The following is an 18,391-nucleotide window of genomic DNA, read 5'->3' on the forward strand; positions in this document are numbered from 1 at the left end:
ATAGAATCTTTTGTAACATTATAAATGTCTTTACTGTCCTTGATAAATAAAAGTATTGATTTCTTTCCTCCAAAAAATAAAAATAAAATTCTCACTGACCCCAAACTTTTGAACGGTAGTGTATATATCACGACATAAAAAAAACGTACAAAGGAAACGCAGAGTCTCAAAATTACTTGCAAAGTAAATTAATTTATTCAAACTGAACAGTACTGAAGACAGCTTGGATGGATGCACAAAGCTGATTGGCTGTTGCATGTTGGTCTATTTTGTAGTCGTAATTAAAGTGAATTATATTTGGGCTAGCGAAATAAGGAACTATAACACCACGCAATAAAAACAAAAACATTCCAAAGCGCTGCGGGAGGACGTAGGACAATTAAGACCTGTTTAAAATTATTTAAGACCTAGAACACAATACTTCAGCAAATTTAAGACTTTTTAAGGCCTTAAATTGTGATTTTGAAATTTTAGACTTTTTAAGACCCCGCGGAAACCCTGTTTGAGTTCGCCACTGAAGTAATAACATCGCTGTGAGATCTAGTGAGAAACATTCACATGTCTCCGTTATTAACGGATCGAACAGCGCTGACGTGGAAACCAGGAAGAAACATTGTGCCATGAATGAACTATCCAGTGTCCACAGATCAGCACATTCATCATGGGTTTATTGTAGTAACACTACTAACTGTAACCATGGGAGTGTGGCAGGAATAGTCGGCTATAATGCTTTCAAGTAACATCACGTCGGTTTTATTTTGACATTATGAATACAATTGCTGCCCTCAAATGTTAATCTGAACTAAAATAAACCTTTGTTTATAACTACTACAATATTACATTTCATTTTGTCCGGGAGCTGTTTTTTTTATATGCTCCTAATAAAAGTCAAGTATAGCTCCATCATTGCTCAAAGTTAAAAAATATCATACTTTATGATGTTAGTTTTAATAAAAATATAATTAAAAAAAATTAAATCAAGGAAATTTCTCTGGCATTTCTTTCTTTTTGCTGTATTGAAAACGTACCGAACCGTGACACGAGTGTATCGTATCGAACCGAACCGTGAATTTTGTGAACCGTTACACCCCTAGTTTATATGGTGCTAAAAAATGACACACATCTGTAAACCTTGCATCAAAACTGTGTCTTCATGCATGCATTAGCACTCGTCTTAGGAAGATGCAAGCTACGCACAATCTAAAGTGATTTAACTACAGTATTTTCTGGAAAAATCCTTCCCAGCACGTTTTATTATTACATTCAAAAACAATCTAAAATATACTGGTGAATTAAACGTTTTACCGTTTTTACCAATTATAGTTGCACTCATTATTAACAACATTTATTATAAACACCAAGAGTAAATGAATATACAGAAGTGGATCAAAAAAGTTCATCACAGTTGTCCTAAGACAAGAACGGGTATTGTTCAAAATTCATGTATAACTTTGATGAAAGGTTTTGATCCACTTCAAATGTTCACTATTGTATATAAAGCAAAACTAGAACTAGCGGCGAGTGTGAAATGCAAATAAACTTGGGCTGAAGTACCGTATGTTTTGCATGCTTGATGTTAATTGCATTATATCAGTTGCTTTGGATTATAACACAGACTTTATAGACAGAAAGACGGTGCACTCGTATTACTATGAATGGGAGAAAGTGCAACAGCAATATGGCGGATTAAGTCCCGCCTCCTACAGAAAAGAGCCAATCGCTGATTGTTAAATCGCAGATTTATGTTAGAAGCTCCAGTTCCTATAAAAACGGTCAGTTTCTGGGACGCCGGGAAAACACCGCTTTCTGTCACGATTCGAGCATTTAGAAAACAAAATCTATGTTGTCAGATTTCATTGGTGTTTCAAATATGAAATTTAATCGTAATCTTTTTGATTACAATTTTGGGGAATTTAATGTTTCCCCATTCAAAGAGTGAAAGTACTTGTCTTAAAGGGATTTGATTATGAGTTGCAACATGTTTTAGATGATTCAAAAAAAAGGCGTATATTCCGTAAAATACGGTAGTTTTAACACTAAAACATAAGATAATGATGTTCAAGACAGTCATATATTTTGAATTACATAATTATCACAGCACAATAAGAATCTAACAAACAGAATCTAAACTAAGAAATTAATATTAAAAATTAGAATATGGTGCAAAAGTTCATTTATTTCAGTAATTCAACTTAAAAGGTGAAACTAATATATTATATAGACTCATTACATGCAAAGTGAGATATTTCAAGCCTTTATTTGTTATAATTGTGATGATTATGGATTACAGCTTATGAAAACCTTTTCACAATATTCTAATTTTGACTTTGGGGTTTTCATAAGCTGTAATCCATAATCATCACAATTATAACAAATAAAGGCTTGAAATATCTCACTTTGCATGTAATGAGTCTATATAATATATTAGTTACACCTTTTAAGTTGAATTACTGAAATAAATGAACTTTTGCACGATATTCTAATTTTTCGAGTTTCACCAATACAATAATATAGCAATAAAAAAGAAAAACTGAAAGATGGTGGAAAGATATTTTTTGAACTGGCAGACTGAAATGAACCAATTCACTAATATGAATCAGAGAGAGAGAGAGGCATTGCATGTGTGTAGTGTGTTTAAATAATGGCACAGTATTGTGTCTATAGACTGAGGATGATGTGTGTGTTGCTTGCCTTCTGTATGAGCTCGTCCTCGTGCAGCAACAGTAGTTTAGTGATGCTGTATTGCTGTTCCAGAACCAGTGAGAAATGCTCAATCGAGCGAATGGACAGCCTTTCTTTCAGAGTCAACACGATGTCCTGCACACAGAGACCGCCTCAATACCACATCCACACAACGGCATTATGCACTTTGGAAGTTAGTGAGAAGTCAAGTCAGCTTTATTTATATACAATACTGACTGTTTCAAAGCAGCTTTACAGAGATAACAGGAAAATAATGCAGCAAAGTTTGTTTCCAGAAGGAAATAGCGTCACAGTCCAGCTTAAGTCAGTTCAGTGATGCTTCATTTTTGTTGTAAAAAAGTTATTAATTTAGTTTATTTATATATTTAGCCGCTCTGGAGAAAACCGTGATGTCATCGTCCAGCTCAATGCAGGAGATCAATAATATTGTTGAATATTAAATTAAATGAAAATTAGAAGTAAAGAAGTAAATAGGAAATTCTTATAATATAACGTAACAATGATTGGTGGGAAACCGCTCACTGCGGGATGGAGCCTGTCGAATGCAGTTATACGCCCCTAAAATTCAAGATATCAGGGTAAAAATGCCGCTTTTGTCTCATATTTATGTAATATGATTGGCCTATAGTTCAGTAATATCACACCAGTGCTGTTTTTGTCCTGAATAGCAGGATTGCGAATGTGATATTGATTTTATAGAACAGTTCAATAAATAAAAAGTTTATATTGTATTTTATTTTAGACACAATATTGTGTTTTTGCTCAGTTTTGCCAACGATAATATTAGCTATAAAGCCAGAGCAGAACTGTTGTGCGTCTCGAGCCACACAGCGGTGTTTCGCTTCTGAATGAATCAGCCGTTTGAGCGAATCAATCGGATGAATCAATGATTTATAAAGAGAGTCATTTACTTCATTCCTGAATGAATCAGCCGTTTGAGCGAATCAATCGGATGAATCAATGATTCATAAAGAGAGTCATTTACTTCATTCCTGAATGAATCAGCCGTTTGAACGAATCAATCGGGTGAACCAATGATTCACAAAGAGAGTCATTTACCTCATTCCTGAATGAATCAGCCATTTGAACGAATCAATCGGATGAGACAATGATTCATAAAGAGTCATTTACCTCATTCCTGAATGAATCAGCCGTTTGAACGAATCAATCGGGTGAACCAATGATTCACAAAGAGAGTAATTTACCTCATTCCTGAATGAATCAGCCATTTGAACGAATCAACCGGGTGAACCAATGATTCACAAAGAGAGTCATTTACCTCATTCCTGAATGAATCAGCCATTTGAACGAATCAACCGGGTGAACCAATGATTCACAAAGAGAGTCATTTACCTCATTCCTGAATGAATCAGCCGTTTGAACGAATCAATCGGGTGAACCAATGATTCATAAAGAGTCATTTACCTCATTCCTGAATGAATTAGCCATTTGAACGAGTTGAATGAATGATTCAATGACTTACTCATTTAGAGATTTACCGCCACCTACTGGCAGTTTCTTATTTAGAGTATCATTTCATGAAAAAACCTGTATGACTTTCTTTATTTTGCGGAACATAAAAACAAGAAGATATTTTGAAGAACTGTTTTGGTCTGTAAATATATGTAAATAAATACCAATTCAGATGCAGCTTCTGAAAAAAAAGTTTAAGTGTAATAAATTCTATGTTGAATCAAATAAAATATTTCTTTCTAAAGCTATTTTTTGTAATGTACATTTAATGTTTTTCTCATTTAACACAATAATGACTTTTTGGGGGGTAATTTCTCAGCCAAATTTGAAGTGCGATTCATCATGTAATTAATTAGATTAAAAATTTAAATGGCTAGATAGATAGACAGCCCTAATAAAACTAAAATAACACTGCATTAATTAATATTCATGTTAGCTTAGCTTAAAGTTAACATAAAATAGTATTTTTGCCAAATGCATATTTTCATAATTTCACAAAAATAAGGTTAAGAAGATGAAGTTGCTATAGAGTTCAGGACCCTAAACATCAGTCTCAAACCTTGACAGTGGTGGTCTTTTTAAACTTGAAGGCTTTGGTCTGGCCGTTCTCCAGGTAAACCTTCAGGACGTTGGGAAGGAAGAGAAGAGAGTTTCCCTGGACACAGTGAATAAAACATGGCAGTATTAAAAGATTTTAGATACACAAAGACGGTGCCCTCATATTACTATGGCTAGGCAAGGCGAGTTTATTAATATAGCACATTTCACACACTATGGTAATTCAAAGTGCTTTACACAGAAAGGAATTAAAAAGTAAAAATATAATACATGGATAAACTTAGCTTATGTACTAGCATAGCATACAGATACCCGATTAGCCTGATAGCTTAGCATATACATGCATTTGTACTTACCCTACATGTATTCACAATCATCTTTAATGTAATTACGTGTTAATTTAAGTGTTAAAGGTGCAGTAAGCGATTTCAAACACGCCCCTCCCCATTAGGATCACACCCCTATCTTGTTGGCTCCACCCCCAAATTCACAAGCACACTATGTAACACAGGCTCCTCCCCCCAAATGAGTGGACCCGCCCCTTATTGCTGATTGGCTACAAGTGTGTTTCCATGCTCGGTTCTATCAACTTTCAACAGCGTTTCTCAGAAATCACTTACTGTGCCTTTAAATGTCCAAATACTTCAGTTATAAAAATAATGTAGTGTTCAATTACTCACTTAATAGGCTATTATTAGTTTAAAGTCCCCCTGTAGTCAATAATTGTATCCCTTAAAACAACAACAAAATTACATATTGAAATGTTTTTTCCTTGAAAAAAAATGGTAATGCCTTAAAATATCTTGAATGTAACTCGACACCCTTGCCTCATTTAGTATGCGCGGTTCTATGAATATGCAGATGAGCCCCGCCTCCACTCACTCCCTCAGCTCAGAGATCCACTGGTTGACGATCACACGTTGATCTGATTGGTTAGGTAGTGTGTGACGTCAGAAACAGGGTTGGGTTTACCTGAGTGTGTCCGTTGACGACCACCTCTTCTGCAAAGCGCACTTTAACGGGGTTTCTTCTCAGGCGAGCTCTCTTCTCTGCGGTTATGAATGAAGACTTGGGATTCTGAAAGCAAAAAGAAGCTTTTCTTTTAGGGGCGTAACAATATATATCGTGTCACTATATATCGCAATACAAAAATGCAACAATATGTATCGTGGATAGTTCACCCAAAATAAAAATGACTGTGTGAGAAAGAAATTAAAGTTTATTGAGTTTTAGTGTCAGTACTACATTAAACTACTATATATAATGTTGAATATAATGTTTAATAATGCAATGGGGGAATATTTGTGGCTCCTGATAATGTCTGATGTTACCAGTAAAAAGTGTCCGACATTATTTTAAATATATCTAGTCAGTGACAGATTGAAAGCATATTCGACTAAAATAATTCTGTGTTTTCCGCTTCAGAATCATGAATATTGTTATTCTGGTGTCTCTATTGTTCGTTGGGTTTCAGCATCAAGTTCAAGACTATTCATTCACACACACAATGTAATACCAAAAATAGCATTTTAATCAACTGTAAATTTTTTGTTAATCTTTTATCATAAGTCTTGGAGTATCGCAACAATATCGTATCGTGAGTTCAGTGTCGTGATATGTGTCGAATCATGACTTGAGGGAATCGTTACACCCCTACTTTCTTTACATTCTGACACCTGTATGTGAGATGCAATGTTAAATTAAAGGGATAGTTCTCCCAAAAATGAAAAGTGCATCTATCCATCATAAAAGTGCATCTGTCCATCATAAAAGTGCATCTATCCATCATAAAAGTGCATCTATCCATCATAAAAGTGCATCTATCCATCATAAAAGTGCATCTATCAATCATAAAAGTGCATCTGTCCATCATAAAAGTGCATCTGTCCATCATAAAAGTGCATCTATCCATCATAAAAGTGCATCTGTCCATCATAAAAGTGCATCTATCCATTATAAAAGTGCATCTATCCATTATAAAAGTGCATCTATCCATTTTAAAAGTGCATCTGTCCATCATAAAAGTGCATCTATCCATTATAAAAGTGCATCTGTCCATCATAAAAGTGCATCTATCCATTATAAAAGTGCATCTATCCATCATAAAAGTGCATCTGTCCATCATAAAAGAGCATCCATCCATCATTAAAGTGCATCTGTCCATGATAAGTGCATCTATCCATTATAAAAGTGCATCTATCCATTATAAAAGTGCGTCTGTCCATCATAAAAGTGCATCTATCCATCATAAAAGTGCATCTGTCCATCATAAAAGTGCATCTATCCATCATAAAAGTGCATCTATCCATCATAAAAGTGCATCTATCCATCATAAAAGTGCATCTGTCCATCATAAAAGTCCATCTATCATCATAAAAGTGCATCTGTCCATCATAAAAGTGCATCTGTCCATCATAAAAGTGCATCTATCCATCATAATAGTGCATCTGTCCATCATAAAAGTGCATCTGTCCATCATAAAAGTGCATCTGTCCATCATAAAAGTGCATCTATCCATCATAAAAGTGCATCTATCCATCATAAAAGTGCATCTATCCATCATAAAAGTGCATCTATCCATCATAAAAGTGCATCTGTCCATCATAAAAGTCCATCTATCATCATAAAAGTGCATCTGTCCATCATAAAAGTGCATCTGTCCATCATAAAAGTGCATCTATCCATCATAATAGTGCATCTATCCATCATAAAAGTGCATCTGTCCATCATAAAAGTGCATCTATCCATCATAATAGTGCATCTATCCATCATAAAAGTGCATCTGTCCATCATAAAAGTGCATCTATCCATCATAAAAGTGCATCTATCCATCATAAAAGTGCATCTATCCATCATAAAAGTACATCTATCCATCATAAAAGTGCATCTATAAATCATAAAAGTGCATCTATCCATCATAAAAGTGCATCTATCCATCATAAAAGTGCATCTGTCCATCATAAAAGTGCATCTGTCCATCATAAAAGTGCATCTGTCCATCATAAAAGTGCATCTATCCATTATAAAAGTGCATCTATCCATCATAAAAGTGCATCTATCCATCATAAAAGTGCATCTGTCCATCATAAAAGTGCATCTGTCCATCATAAAAGTGCATCTGTCCATCATAAAAGTGCATCTATCCATCATAAAAGTGCATCTATCCATCATAAAAGTGCATCTATCCATCATAAAAGTCCATCTATCATCATAAAAGTGCATCTGTCCATCATAAAAGTGCATCTGTCCATCATAAAAGTGCATCTATCCATCATAAAAGTCCATCTATCATCATAAAAGTGCATCTGTCCATCATAAAAGTGCATCTGTCCATCATAAAAGTGCATCTATCCATCATAATAGTGCATCTATCCATCATAAAAGTGCATCTGTCCATCATAAAAGTGCATCTATCCATCATAATAGTGCATCTATCCATCATAAAAGTGCATCTGTCCATCATAAAAGTGCATCTATCCATCATAAAAGTGCATCTATCCATCATAAAAGTGCATCTATCCATCATAAAAGTGCATCTATCAATCATAAAAGTGCATCTATCCATCATAAAAGTGCATCTGTCCATCATAAAAGTGCATCTGTCCATCATAAAAGTGCATCTGTCCATCATAAAAGTGCATCTATCCATTATAAAAGTGCATCTATCCATCATAAAAGTGCATCTATCCATCATAAAAGTGCATCTATCCATCATAAAAGTGCATCTGTCCATCATAAAAGTGCATCTATCCATCATAAAAGTCCATCTATCATCATAAAAGTGCATCTGTCCATCATAAAAGTGCATCTATCCATCATAAAAGTGCATCTGTCCATCATAAAAGTGCATCTATCCATCATAAAAGTGCATCTATCCATCATAAAAGTGCATCTGTCCATCATAAAAGTGCATCTGTCCATCATAAAAGTCCATCTATCATCATAAAAGTGCATCTGTCCATCATAAAAGTGCATCTGTCCATCATAAAAGTGCATCTGTCCATCATAAAAGTGCATCTATCCATCATAATAGTGCATCTATCCATCATAAAAGTGCATCTGTCCATCATAAAAGTGCATCTGTCCATCATAAAAGTGCATCTATCCATCATAATAGTGCATCTGTCCATCATAAAAGTGCATCTATCCATCATAATAGTGCATCTATCCATCATAATAGTGCATCTATCATCATAAAAGTGCATCTGTCCATCATAAAAGTGCATCTGTCCATCATAAAAGTGCATCTGTCCATCATAAAAGTGCATCTATCCATCATAATAGTGCATCTATCCATCATAAAAGTGCATCTATCCATCATAAAAGTGCATCTGTCCATCATAAAAGTGCATCTGTCCATCATAAAAGTGCATCTGTCCATCATAAAAGTGCATCTATCCATCATAAAAGTGCATCTGTCCATCATAAAAGTGCATCTATCCATCATAATAGTGCATCTATCCATCATAAAAGTGCATCTATCGATCATAAAAGTGCATCTATCCATCATAAAAGTGCATCTGTCCATCATAAAAGTGCATCTATCCATCATAAAAGTCCATCTATCATCATAAAAGTGCATCTGTCCATCATAAAAGTGCATCTGTCCATCATAAAAGTGCATCTATCCATCATAAAAGTCCATCTATCATCATAAAAGTGCATCTGTCCATCATAAAAGTGCATCTATCCATCATAAAAGTGCATCTGTCCATCATAAAAGTGCATCCATCCATCATAAAAGTGCATCTGTCCATCATAAAAGTGCATCTATCCATCATAAAAGTCCATCTATCATCATAAAAGTGCATCTGTCCATCATAAAAGTGCATCTGTCCATCATAAAAGTGCATCTGTCCATCATAAAAGTGCATCTATCCATCATAATAGTGCATCTATCCATCATAAAAGTGCATCTATCCATCATAAAAGTGCATCTATCCATCATAAAAGTGCATCTGTCCATCATAAAAGTGCATCTATCCATCATAAAAGTCCATCTATCATCATAAAAGTGCATCTGTCCATCATAAAAGTGCATCTGTCCATCATAAAAGTGCATCTGTCCATCATAAAAGTGCATCTGTCCATCATAAAAGTGCATCTATCCATCATAAAAGTGCATCTATCCATCATAAAAGTGCATCTATCCATCATAATAGTGCATCTATCCATCATAAAAGTGCATCTGTCCATCATAAAAGTGCATCTGTCCATCATAAAAGTGCATCTGTCCATCATAAAAGTGCATCTATCCATCATAAAAGTGCATCTATCCATCATAAAAGTGCATCTATCCATCATAATAGTGCATCTATCCATCATAATAGTGCATCTATCCATCATAAAAGTGCATCTATCCATCATAAAAGTGCATCTATCCATCATAAAAGTGCATCTATCCATCATAATAGTGCATCTATCCATCATAAAAGTGCATCTATCCATCATAAAAGTGCATCTATCCATCATAAAAGTGCATCTATCCATCATAAAAGTGCATCTATCCATCATAAAAGTGCATGTGTCCATCATAAAAGTGCATCTATCCATCATAAAAGTGCATCTGTCCATCATAAAAGTGCATCTATCCATCATAAAAGTGCATCTGTCCATCATAAAGGTGCATCTGTCCATCATAAAAGTGCATCTATCCATCATAAAAGTGCATGTGTCCATCATAAAAGTGCATCTATCCATCATAAAAGTGCATCTATCCATCATAAAAGTGCATCTATCCATCATAAAAGTGCATGTGTCCATCATAAAAGTGCATCTGTCCATCATAAAAGTGCATCTGTCCATCATAAAAGTGCATCTATCCATCATAAAAGTGCATCTGTCCATCATAAAAGTGCATCTGTCCATCATAACAGTGCATCTGTCCATCATAAAAGTGCATCTGTCCATGTGCATAATCCATCTTTCCAAAATATCCATATTTAAAACTTTATCGACTAAAATAACCAGCTTCCGGCAGACGGCCGTACGCATCGATCTACACCAGAGGAGAAACACTTGAACTCGACGCACAGCGTAATTGTTCTGAAGACTTTGACTGGCTGGATCTGATTTTAATTAGATGAGTGAACCCCTCTGGGTGCCTGTCAGAGCACAGTTTAATATAAGGATGAGGAGACAGTTGGGCAGGTTTAGATGATGTATTAATATAAGATCAGTCCACAGAGGTACAGGTATGTATTACAAGCAGTAGAGGGATTAGTTTGTAGGTCAATGACTAACACCTCAAGGTAACTTAAGCGGCAAACATCACAGGTAACAATGTCCCCTCAGTGATCAGCGCAACATAATCGTTCAGCAAGCAACAGTTACTTCACTCACGAGCGCTCAGTCCGAGAACGATTTCCGGTGTCAGAATAAAAGTCCTCTCTTAAAGGAGCCTTTACAACAGCCGCCCCCAAAGATGAGAAGCATCTTTGTATTCAGGAAAGGCGACTATTAATGAGGGTTAGGAACTCCAGGATCCTCTGAAGGCAATGTGGGTAGGACAACCAAGCGGGCAACTGGTCTGGTGTAGATTTTACCCTTAATCTGCACATCTGCTGATCTGATATGCCCATCGGGACTCTTGTGTGTCTGAATGACTTCACCTACCGGCCATAAACCTCGGGGCAACTGAGGATCAACAATCATGACGTAGGTATGCTCTTGGAGGTCAGGAGGCGAAGCTTGCCATTTCTGCCTGGTCTGCAGAGTGGGAAGGTAATCACGGATGAATCTGGACCAGAATTGATCCGCCAGGATTTGGCAATGCCTCCATCTTCTGCGACTCAACATTTCAGATTCAGGATAGATGACCTGTGGCAACGATCCATCAGGCCGCCCCATAAGGAGACTACTTGGGGTCACAGGATCAATATCGGCCACATCCGAGGATACATAACCCAAGGGTTTTGAGTTAAGAATAGCCTCGACTTCCAACAAAGTTGTCATCAAGACCTCCTCAGGAACCGACTGGGAACCCAAAACAGTATACAAAGCTGACTTGACAGATCTCACTTCTCTCTCCCAAACCCCACCAAAATGAGGGGCTGCTGGGGGATTAAAGCAGAAGTGGATTTTCTGACGAGCAAGATGACGCTGTAGGTCTGGAGCTAAGGCAGCATATGCTTCTCGCAACTCGCGCTCGCCTCCTCGAAAGTTAGTCCCTCGATCTGACCATAATTGGGTGGGGGTGCCTCTCCTAGCGATGAACCTCCTAAGGGCCATAAGGAAGGAATCAGTACTCAGGCTAGGGAGTAAATCCAGGTGTACTGCCCTTGTGGTGAGACACTTAAAGAGAATACCCCACCGCTTCTCAGTACGTCTTCCAAATTTGATCAGGAAAGGTCCAAAGCAATCCATGCCACACGAATGAAAGGCGGGCTTGTAAAGCTGAAGACGGGCAGAGGGTAAATCAGACATCTGAGGCACAGAAGGCTGGGATCTCCACCTACAACATTCCGGACAGGTTCGCTGAAACCCTCGGACAGCTTCCCGGCCTCTCAGGATCCAATAAGACCTCCTTATTTCAGCAAACAGCCGTTCTGATCCAGGATGATGCAGCTGATTGTCATAATGACGGATGATGAGGCGAGTAACTGGATGCTTAGGGACTAGGACTACAGGATGGAGAACAGAATCCGCAAGGTCAGCCACTCTCCTCAAACGACCACCCACCCTAATCAAGCCAGCAGAAGGATCAATCTCCGGAGCCAAGGCGACTAGACGGCTACCAAGTTTAACTGGCTTCCCAGATTGTAACAGATGATAATCTTCCGAGAAGGATTCCTGTTGGACCTGTTTAAGGACATGGGCCTCAGCTCGATGATAATCTGCAGCTTCTGGACCAGCGTCATTAACCGGGTCAATTTGAAGTTTTCGGGCAGTGGCGTCCAACAGGTCTAACCAGGTAGAATTATTCCATCTATCTGTGTGGCTACAGGTGTTAGGTGAGGCAATAACTCCACAAAAGGTTGACTTCCGCAACTCCGCTGGATCTTCACTGGGCTCAGGATTAGGAAGGACCGGCCATTCTCTAGGGTCAAGGAGAAGGAAAGGGGGTCCTTGGGACCATCGGTTTGGGCTAGCAATGTAGGAAAGAGATTTCCCCTTGGTTAGGTCATCGGCTGGGTTTTCTGCAGAGCTAACATAACGCCAAGAGCACTGTCCAGTAAGCTCCTGGATCTCAGCAATCCTATTGCCAACGAAAACTCGATAGCGACATGATTCAGACCTCAACCATTGAAGAACCGTAGTAGAATCGGTCCACATTACAGTAGACTGTATTGTCAAGGTCAATTCGTTGGACAGCAACTTCGCAAGCTGGGCTGCCACCAAGCTCCCACAGAGCTCCAACCTGGGTATAGAATGTACTCTTTTAGGGGTAACACGGGAACGAGCTATGAGGAAGGACAGGTAGGTCTGACCGGCTGTGTCAATGGTACGAAGGTAAGCTACGGCTCCGTAGGCTTGCTCTGATGCATCGGAAAAAACATGGACTTCATGAGTAACTCCTCCAATCCCAACTTCAGGAGGGACATAAGGACGAGGAAGACAAACACTTGGAAGGCAGCGAAGTTCTTCTTCCCACTGCGTCCAGGAATGGAGCAGGTCAGGAGGTAGGTTAGGATCATCCCACTGTCTCTGCTGGTTCCAAAGGTGCTTGACGATCACTTTCGCACGGGTGATGTAAGGAAGGAGCAATCCCAAAGGGTCATATTGTGTAGCAATGACCCTATAAATATTCCGCAAGGTAGGGGCCTCATAGTCCACAGGTCTGTGTTTATAGGACAAGATATCTGACTGCCAATTCCAACTTAAACCCAACGTGGATTCAGGAACATCAGATTTCTCCTGGGTCAGCCACAACTCCACACTAGTAGCCCGAGCCTCAGGAGGTAGGTGACTCAATACAGCAGGATCGTTACAAGCCCACTGCTGGATCTCGAATCCACCGTCGGAAAGGATGGTACGCAGGCGATCGATCAGACTACGGGCTGCGTCAGCAGTAGGGATGCTCTGGAGGCAATTATCAACATAAAAACACCTCTCTAAAGAGAAACGAATCTCCTCATCTGTCAAGGGGTGCTGACGGGTGTGGCGCTGGAGTGCATAGATAGCACAACAGGGACTAGAGGTGGTACCAAAAGGTAGGACTAACCACTCAAAGGTCTGAGGAGCCTCCTCTATCTGCAGGTCTCGCCATAGAAAACGGAGTAGAGGACGGTCTTCAGGCAGGAGGCGAACCTGGTGGAACATCGCCTTAATATCTCCGCTTACGGCTACAGGATGTTCTCGGAAACGAAGGAGGACACCTAACAACGAGGCTCCAAGGGTAGGTCCGGGCAACAAGTGCTGGTTAAGACTCTGACCTCTGTACTGATGTGAACAATTAAAGACAAGCCGGGACTTCCCATTGTGGCACACAAGGTGGTGAGGAATGTACCAACACTCCGGGTTATCAGGAACAGGATCAGGAACTACCTGGACAGCTCCGCTCTCTTGGAGTTTATGTATCTCTGTTCGATAGATCTCGGCTTTCCCAGGATCCTTCAACAAACGCCGCTCCCCACTGCGGAGGGTAGGCATGACTGAATCTCTCGGCGCATTCAACAACGGCATATCTCTACAACGAAGAAGGGGAGTGGCGAGGCGGCGAACACCTTCTATCTCTTGGGTAGTGGTCTTGAGGTCAAGCAGCTGCAAGGCTTCATGATCTTGCTTGGAACGAGTAACTTCGTTACTCTCACGGTAAGGAATTGTATCCAACTGCCACAATCTCTGAACGTGTTGAATGAGTTCATCTTGGACAGGAACCAAAGAGGTAAGTAAACACTGAGAAGGTGGGGAAGGACAACCCGTAGAAGGAACAGGACCCTGAAGTGTCCATCCCAAGTTGGTACGAACAGCAACTGGCGCTCCCGGGCCGCCCCATCGAACAGGCTCAGTAGGTGTTATAAGGTGGGGCTGGTCAGAACCAATAAGGAGCAATGGTTGGACATCGGTAAGGGTACGGATAGGAAGTCCTCTCAAGTGTCTGTACCTCCGCTTCAACTGCTCCACAGGATAGGACTGGCGCGTCAGGTTAAGGCAATCAGCAGTAAAGGCATGACTGATCTGATAACTAACCTGCTGTCGGTAGACGGGAGAAATCTGGAAGGATATGGAACAACCTCGAATGACCTGAACATCATCTCTGACGGTCCGTAACGGCAGATCTTCAGGAACACCCTGAATGCCCAGGCCTTTAACAGCGGTGGAAAGTAGAATTGTTCGCTCTGATCCATCATCCAGAAGGGCAAAGGTATCTAAGGTACGATCTTCATAATGCAGACGCACTGGGACCACCTTAAGCATAACACGGCCACTAATGGAAGGTTTATCGCAGAAGAACCTGTCTGAGGAGCAACTCGTAAGGCAACTCCTCTCCACGGTAACAGGATCCTCTGTAGTAGAAGAACCCACATTTACATCATGCAGAGGGCGAAGATGTAAACCACGGCACAGACTACAGGGCTTCTTCAGGTCACATCGAGCAGCATGGTGGGATCTGGCACAACGCCAACAACGATTGTGCTTACGGATCCAGGTCTTAACTTGATCAGGGGTTAGCTGGGTGAAGGAAGCACACTGACTCAGGTAATGTTCAGAGGTGTCACAGAAAGGACAATAGCGCTTAGCTCCAGCAGGCTTGGCTGGCTGAACGGAACCTCTACGAGGCATAGAAGACTCAACTGAGGAAGAGGGCAGGGATGGGGATGTTCCAACTCCATGCAGGATAGCAACGGATCTCTTGCCAGCAGGTGAGGTCTTGGGTATCAGCTCTACATCGAAACTATGGCACCAGGTCTCGTAACGAAGCCAATTAGAGAGGTCAATGAGGTTAGGATTCCCACCAGGTTCACGAAACATGTGGCGACGGAAGTCCGCTCTCTGCTCTGGGGGTAGCTTGCTCAGAAGGCGTGCGACGTGGGAACCACAGCCCAACTCCAACTCCCCTTCCCGTCCTAAGGTTCTCAACAGGCCGACTAGAGACTGGATTTGAAGAGCGAATTTTTGAAAGGCTGGGACATCACCTCGTCTAACATCAGGACTATCAAGGACACTAGCTATCCTCCTCAAAGCTAACTGATGTGGCTGACCATACTTTTCACAAAGCGCTGACATAGTATCCCTGAAGGGGGTAGGTGAATTCAAATAAGCATCAGCTATCATCTTAGCTTCCTCGAGCTTGAGGTGATCTACTAAGATCTGGTACTTAAACAGCTCAGTACCATCTGGGGGTAACAGGTTCTCCAATGCTATACGAAGACGAGTGAACTCACTAGGATCTGGACGAGTAAACTTAGGGATTGTAGGAGGGGGACCACGATACACAGACTCAGAGGAAGGGAGAACAGGGCGCACCCTGGGCTCTGCATGAGGAAGGGAAAGTGAGTGACTAGGATAGGCAGGCGCCGACTGGTATTGGGCAGGCAAGGGCATGGCACTAGGAGTGAGCATATCTCTAAGGTCCTGAGGAGTAGGAGGCGGAGGGAACTCACCAGCCTCTGGAACACTAGGCCGAGATGGGTGTAAACGAGTAGTGGGGAGCTTAATGGGATACTGCTGAGACTCTGAGACCACAGGCGGATAAGAGGTTGCTGCATCGTACAAATCCAGGTTACCTAACTGTCTAGCTAAGGCTACATCAGGCTCAGGCCAAGGCGGCGGAGGAAGATCAGGGAAGGGACCACCATCGATTCCAGGAGTTGACACACAGGGTTGCACTGAAGGATTAAACCACCTTGGCTGCACTGGGGATGGCAGTTGGCCTCTGGCTTGGCTAAGGTCTGCTTGAAGGGACTGCGCTGCTAGGACTAACTCTCGAACTTCTGCCTGAACTGCTTTCAACTCTCTCAGGTCCTCACGGAAGGACGCACGCTCTTGGCGCAGGTGCTGTAGCTCGTCGAAGTGGGCAGAAGCAACTGAATCAGCCCCTAAAGGTGAGGAATGGAGTCGCTGAGGGCACACAGCAGTCTGAGTAGGCTGATGTCTATATGATAGGATCTGCGAGCCATCCAGTTGGACACGGTCACCACTAGGAGGGGTAACACCTGGCTGAAAGGACCGGGACCAGGCTGGTACCGGCACCTCCATAGGACTGGGTCTACCTCTGGGAAACTGCACCTCATATTGCTCTAGGTAGGCTGGAGGACGAGTAAGTCGCTTAGGGCGTGCTCCAATGATATTCTCCTCATCAGAATCCATCATATCAGAAAGGAACACTCATCCGGCTCGAAGGACCACAATGTTCTGAAGACTTTGACTGGCTGGATCTGATTTTAATTAGATGAGTGAACCCCTCTGGGTGCCTGTCAGAGCACAGTTTAATATAAGGATGAGGAGACAGTTGGGCAGGTTTAGATGATGTATTAATATAAGATCAGTCCACAGAGGTACAGGTATGTATTACAAGCAGTAGAGGGATTAGTTTGTAGGTCAATGACTAACACCTCAAGGTAACTTAAGCGGCAAACATCACAGGTAACAATGTCCCCTCAGTGATCAGCGCAACATAATCGTTCAGCAAGCAACAGTTACTTCACTCACGAGCGCTCAGTCCGAGAACGATTTCCGGTGTCAGAATAAAAGTCCTCTCTTAAAGGAGCCTTTACAACAGTAATGATGAACACAGAGCGCTGTGTGTTGGATTTAAATATATTTATATATTCATTTATTTCAGCTTTATTTCAATTAACAGAAATGTCATTTTAATTTTGGTTAACGATAATAATAATCCAGCTCTGAACAACGACCTTGATCTGGGAAAGGCGCTTTATAAATAAAACCTATTGTTAATATTATCCGTAAAAAAAATAATCCTTCAGTTTCAGTAAAAAAACAACAAGACAACAGGACGAAGAATCTTCAATACACACCGTCATGTTTCTGAGGATCGTCATGGTTACAGAGTCCTGGCAATCCCTGAGGGCGGAGCATAAATCATAAATCATAACAAAATCATGACCTCATCACATTTACACAAGCAGAGTTCTTCAGTGGTGTCCGTCACCTGATCATCCGCTCCGTGTTTTCAGGGGAAAGATCTTCTACGACTTTATTGTTTACTTTTAGGATCTGATCTCCAGGAAAAAGCTGTCCGTCTGCTGGGCCTCCTACAAATAAACACACACACACACACACACACACACACACACACACACACACACACACAGACATATATAATAAATATTAAGATGCGTTTCATGCATTTTAACACTCGTGTAAAGGGTTAGTTTTTGCACGCCTATTTTTTTTAAGTAAATTTCACATACGGAATTAACTCTGCTTAACTATCTTAAGTAAAATAGCAAAGAAAATAAGTCCAGTAAAATGTTGAGTAATTTCTACTTAGTTAAATTTCCTTTGCAATACGTTTTACTCAAACAAAATAACACTGAATTTAACCACGTTTACAAAGTGTAAGCTTTACTTAGAAACATCTGAACGAACAATATACAGGTGAAACTCGAAAAATTAGAATATTGTGCAAAAGTTCATTTATTTCAGTAATTCAACTTAAAAGGTGAAGCTAATATATTATATAGACTCATTACATGCAAAGTGAGATATTTCAAGCCTTTATTTGTTATAATTGTGATGATTATGGATT

General features: G+C 40.3%; 1 protein-coding gene across 5 annotated transcripts in view; it reads right to left on the reverse strand.

The window, feature by feature from the left end:
• frmpd1b (FERM and PDZ domain containing 1b) overlaps positions 1-18,391 on the reverse strand; it is an 84,488-nt gene that overhangs the window by 20,452 nt on the left and 45,645 nt on the right. For all 5 annotated transcript variants that reach the window (XM_056244229.1, XM_056244230.1, XM_056244231.1 and 2 more), the window contains exons 5-9: positions 17,792-17,894; positions 17,658-17,703; positions 5,707-5,811; positions 4,736-4,831; positions 2,692-2,817 (exon numbers count right to left, since the gene is read on the reverse strand). In XM_056244229.1, the coding sequence (XP_056100204.1) occupies positions 2,692-2,817; positions 4,736-4,831; positions 5,707-5,811; positions 17,658-17,703; positions 17,792-17,894 (476 nt within the window). The remainder of the gene's footprint in view (positions 1-2,691; positions 2,818-4,735; positions 4,832-5,706; positions 5,812-17,657; positions 17,704-17,791; positions 17,895-18,391) is intronic.

The sequence above is a fragment of the Rhinichthys klamathensis genome, unplaced genomic scaffold (assembly GCF_029890125.1).
Source record: "Rhinichthys klamathensis goyatoka isolate OS25496 unplaced genomic scaffold, OSU_Roscu_1.1 h1tg000947l_1, whole genome shotgun sequence".
Taxonomy (NCBI): Eukaryota; Metazoa; Chordata; class Actinopteri; order Cypriniformes; family Leuciscidae; genus Rhinichthys; species Rhinichthys klamathensis.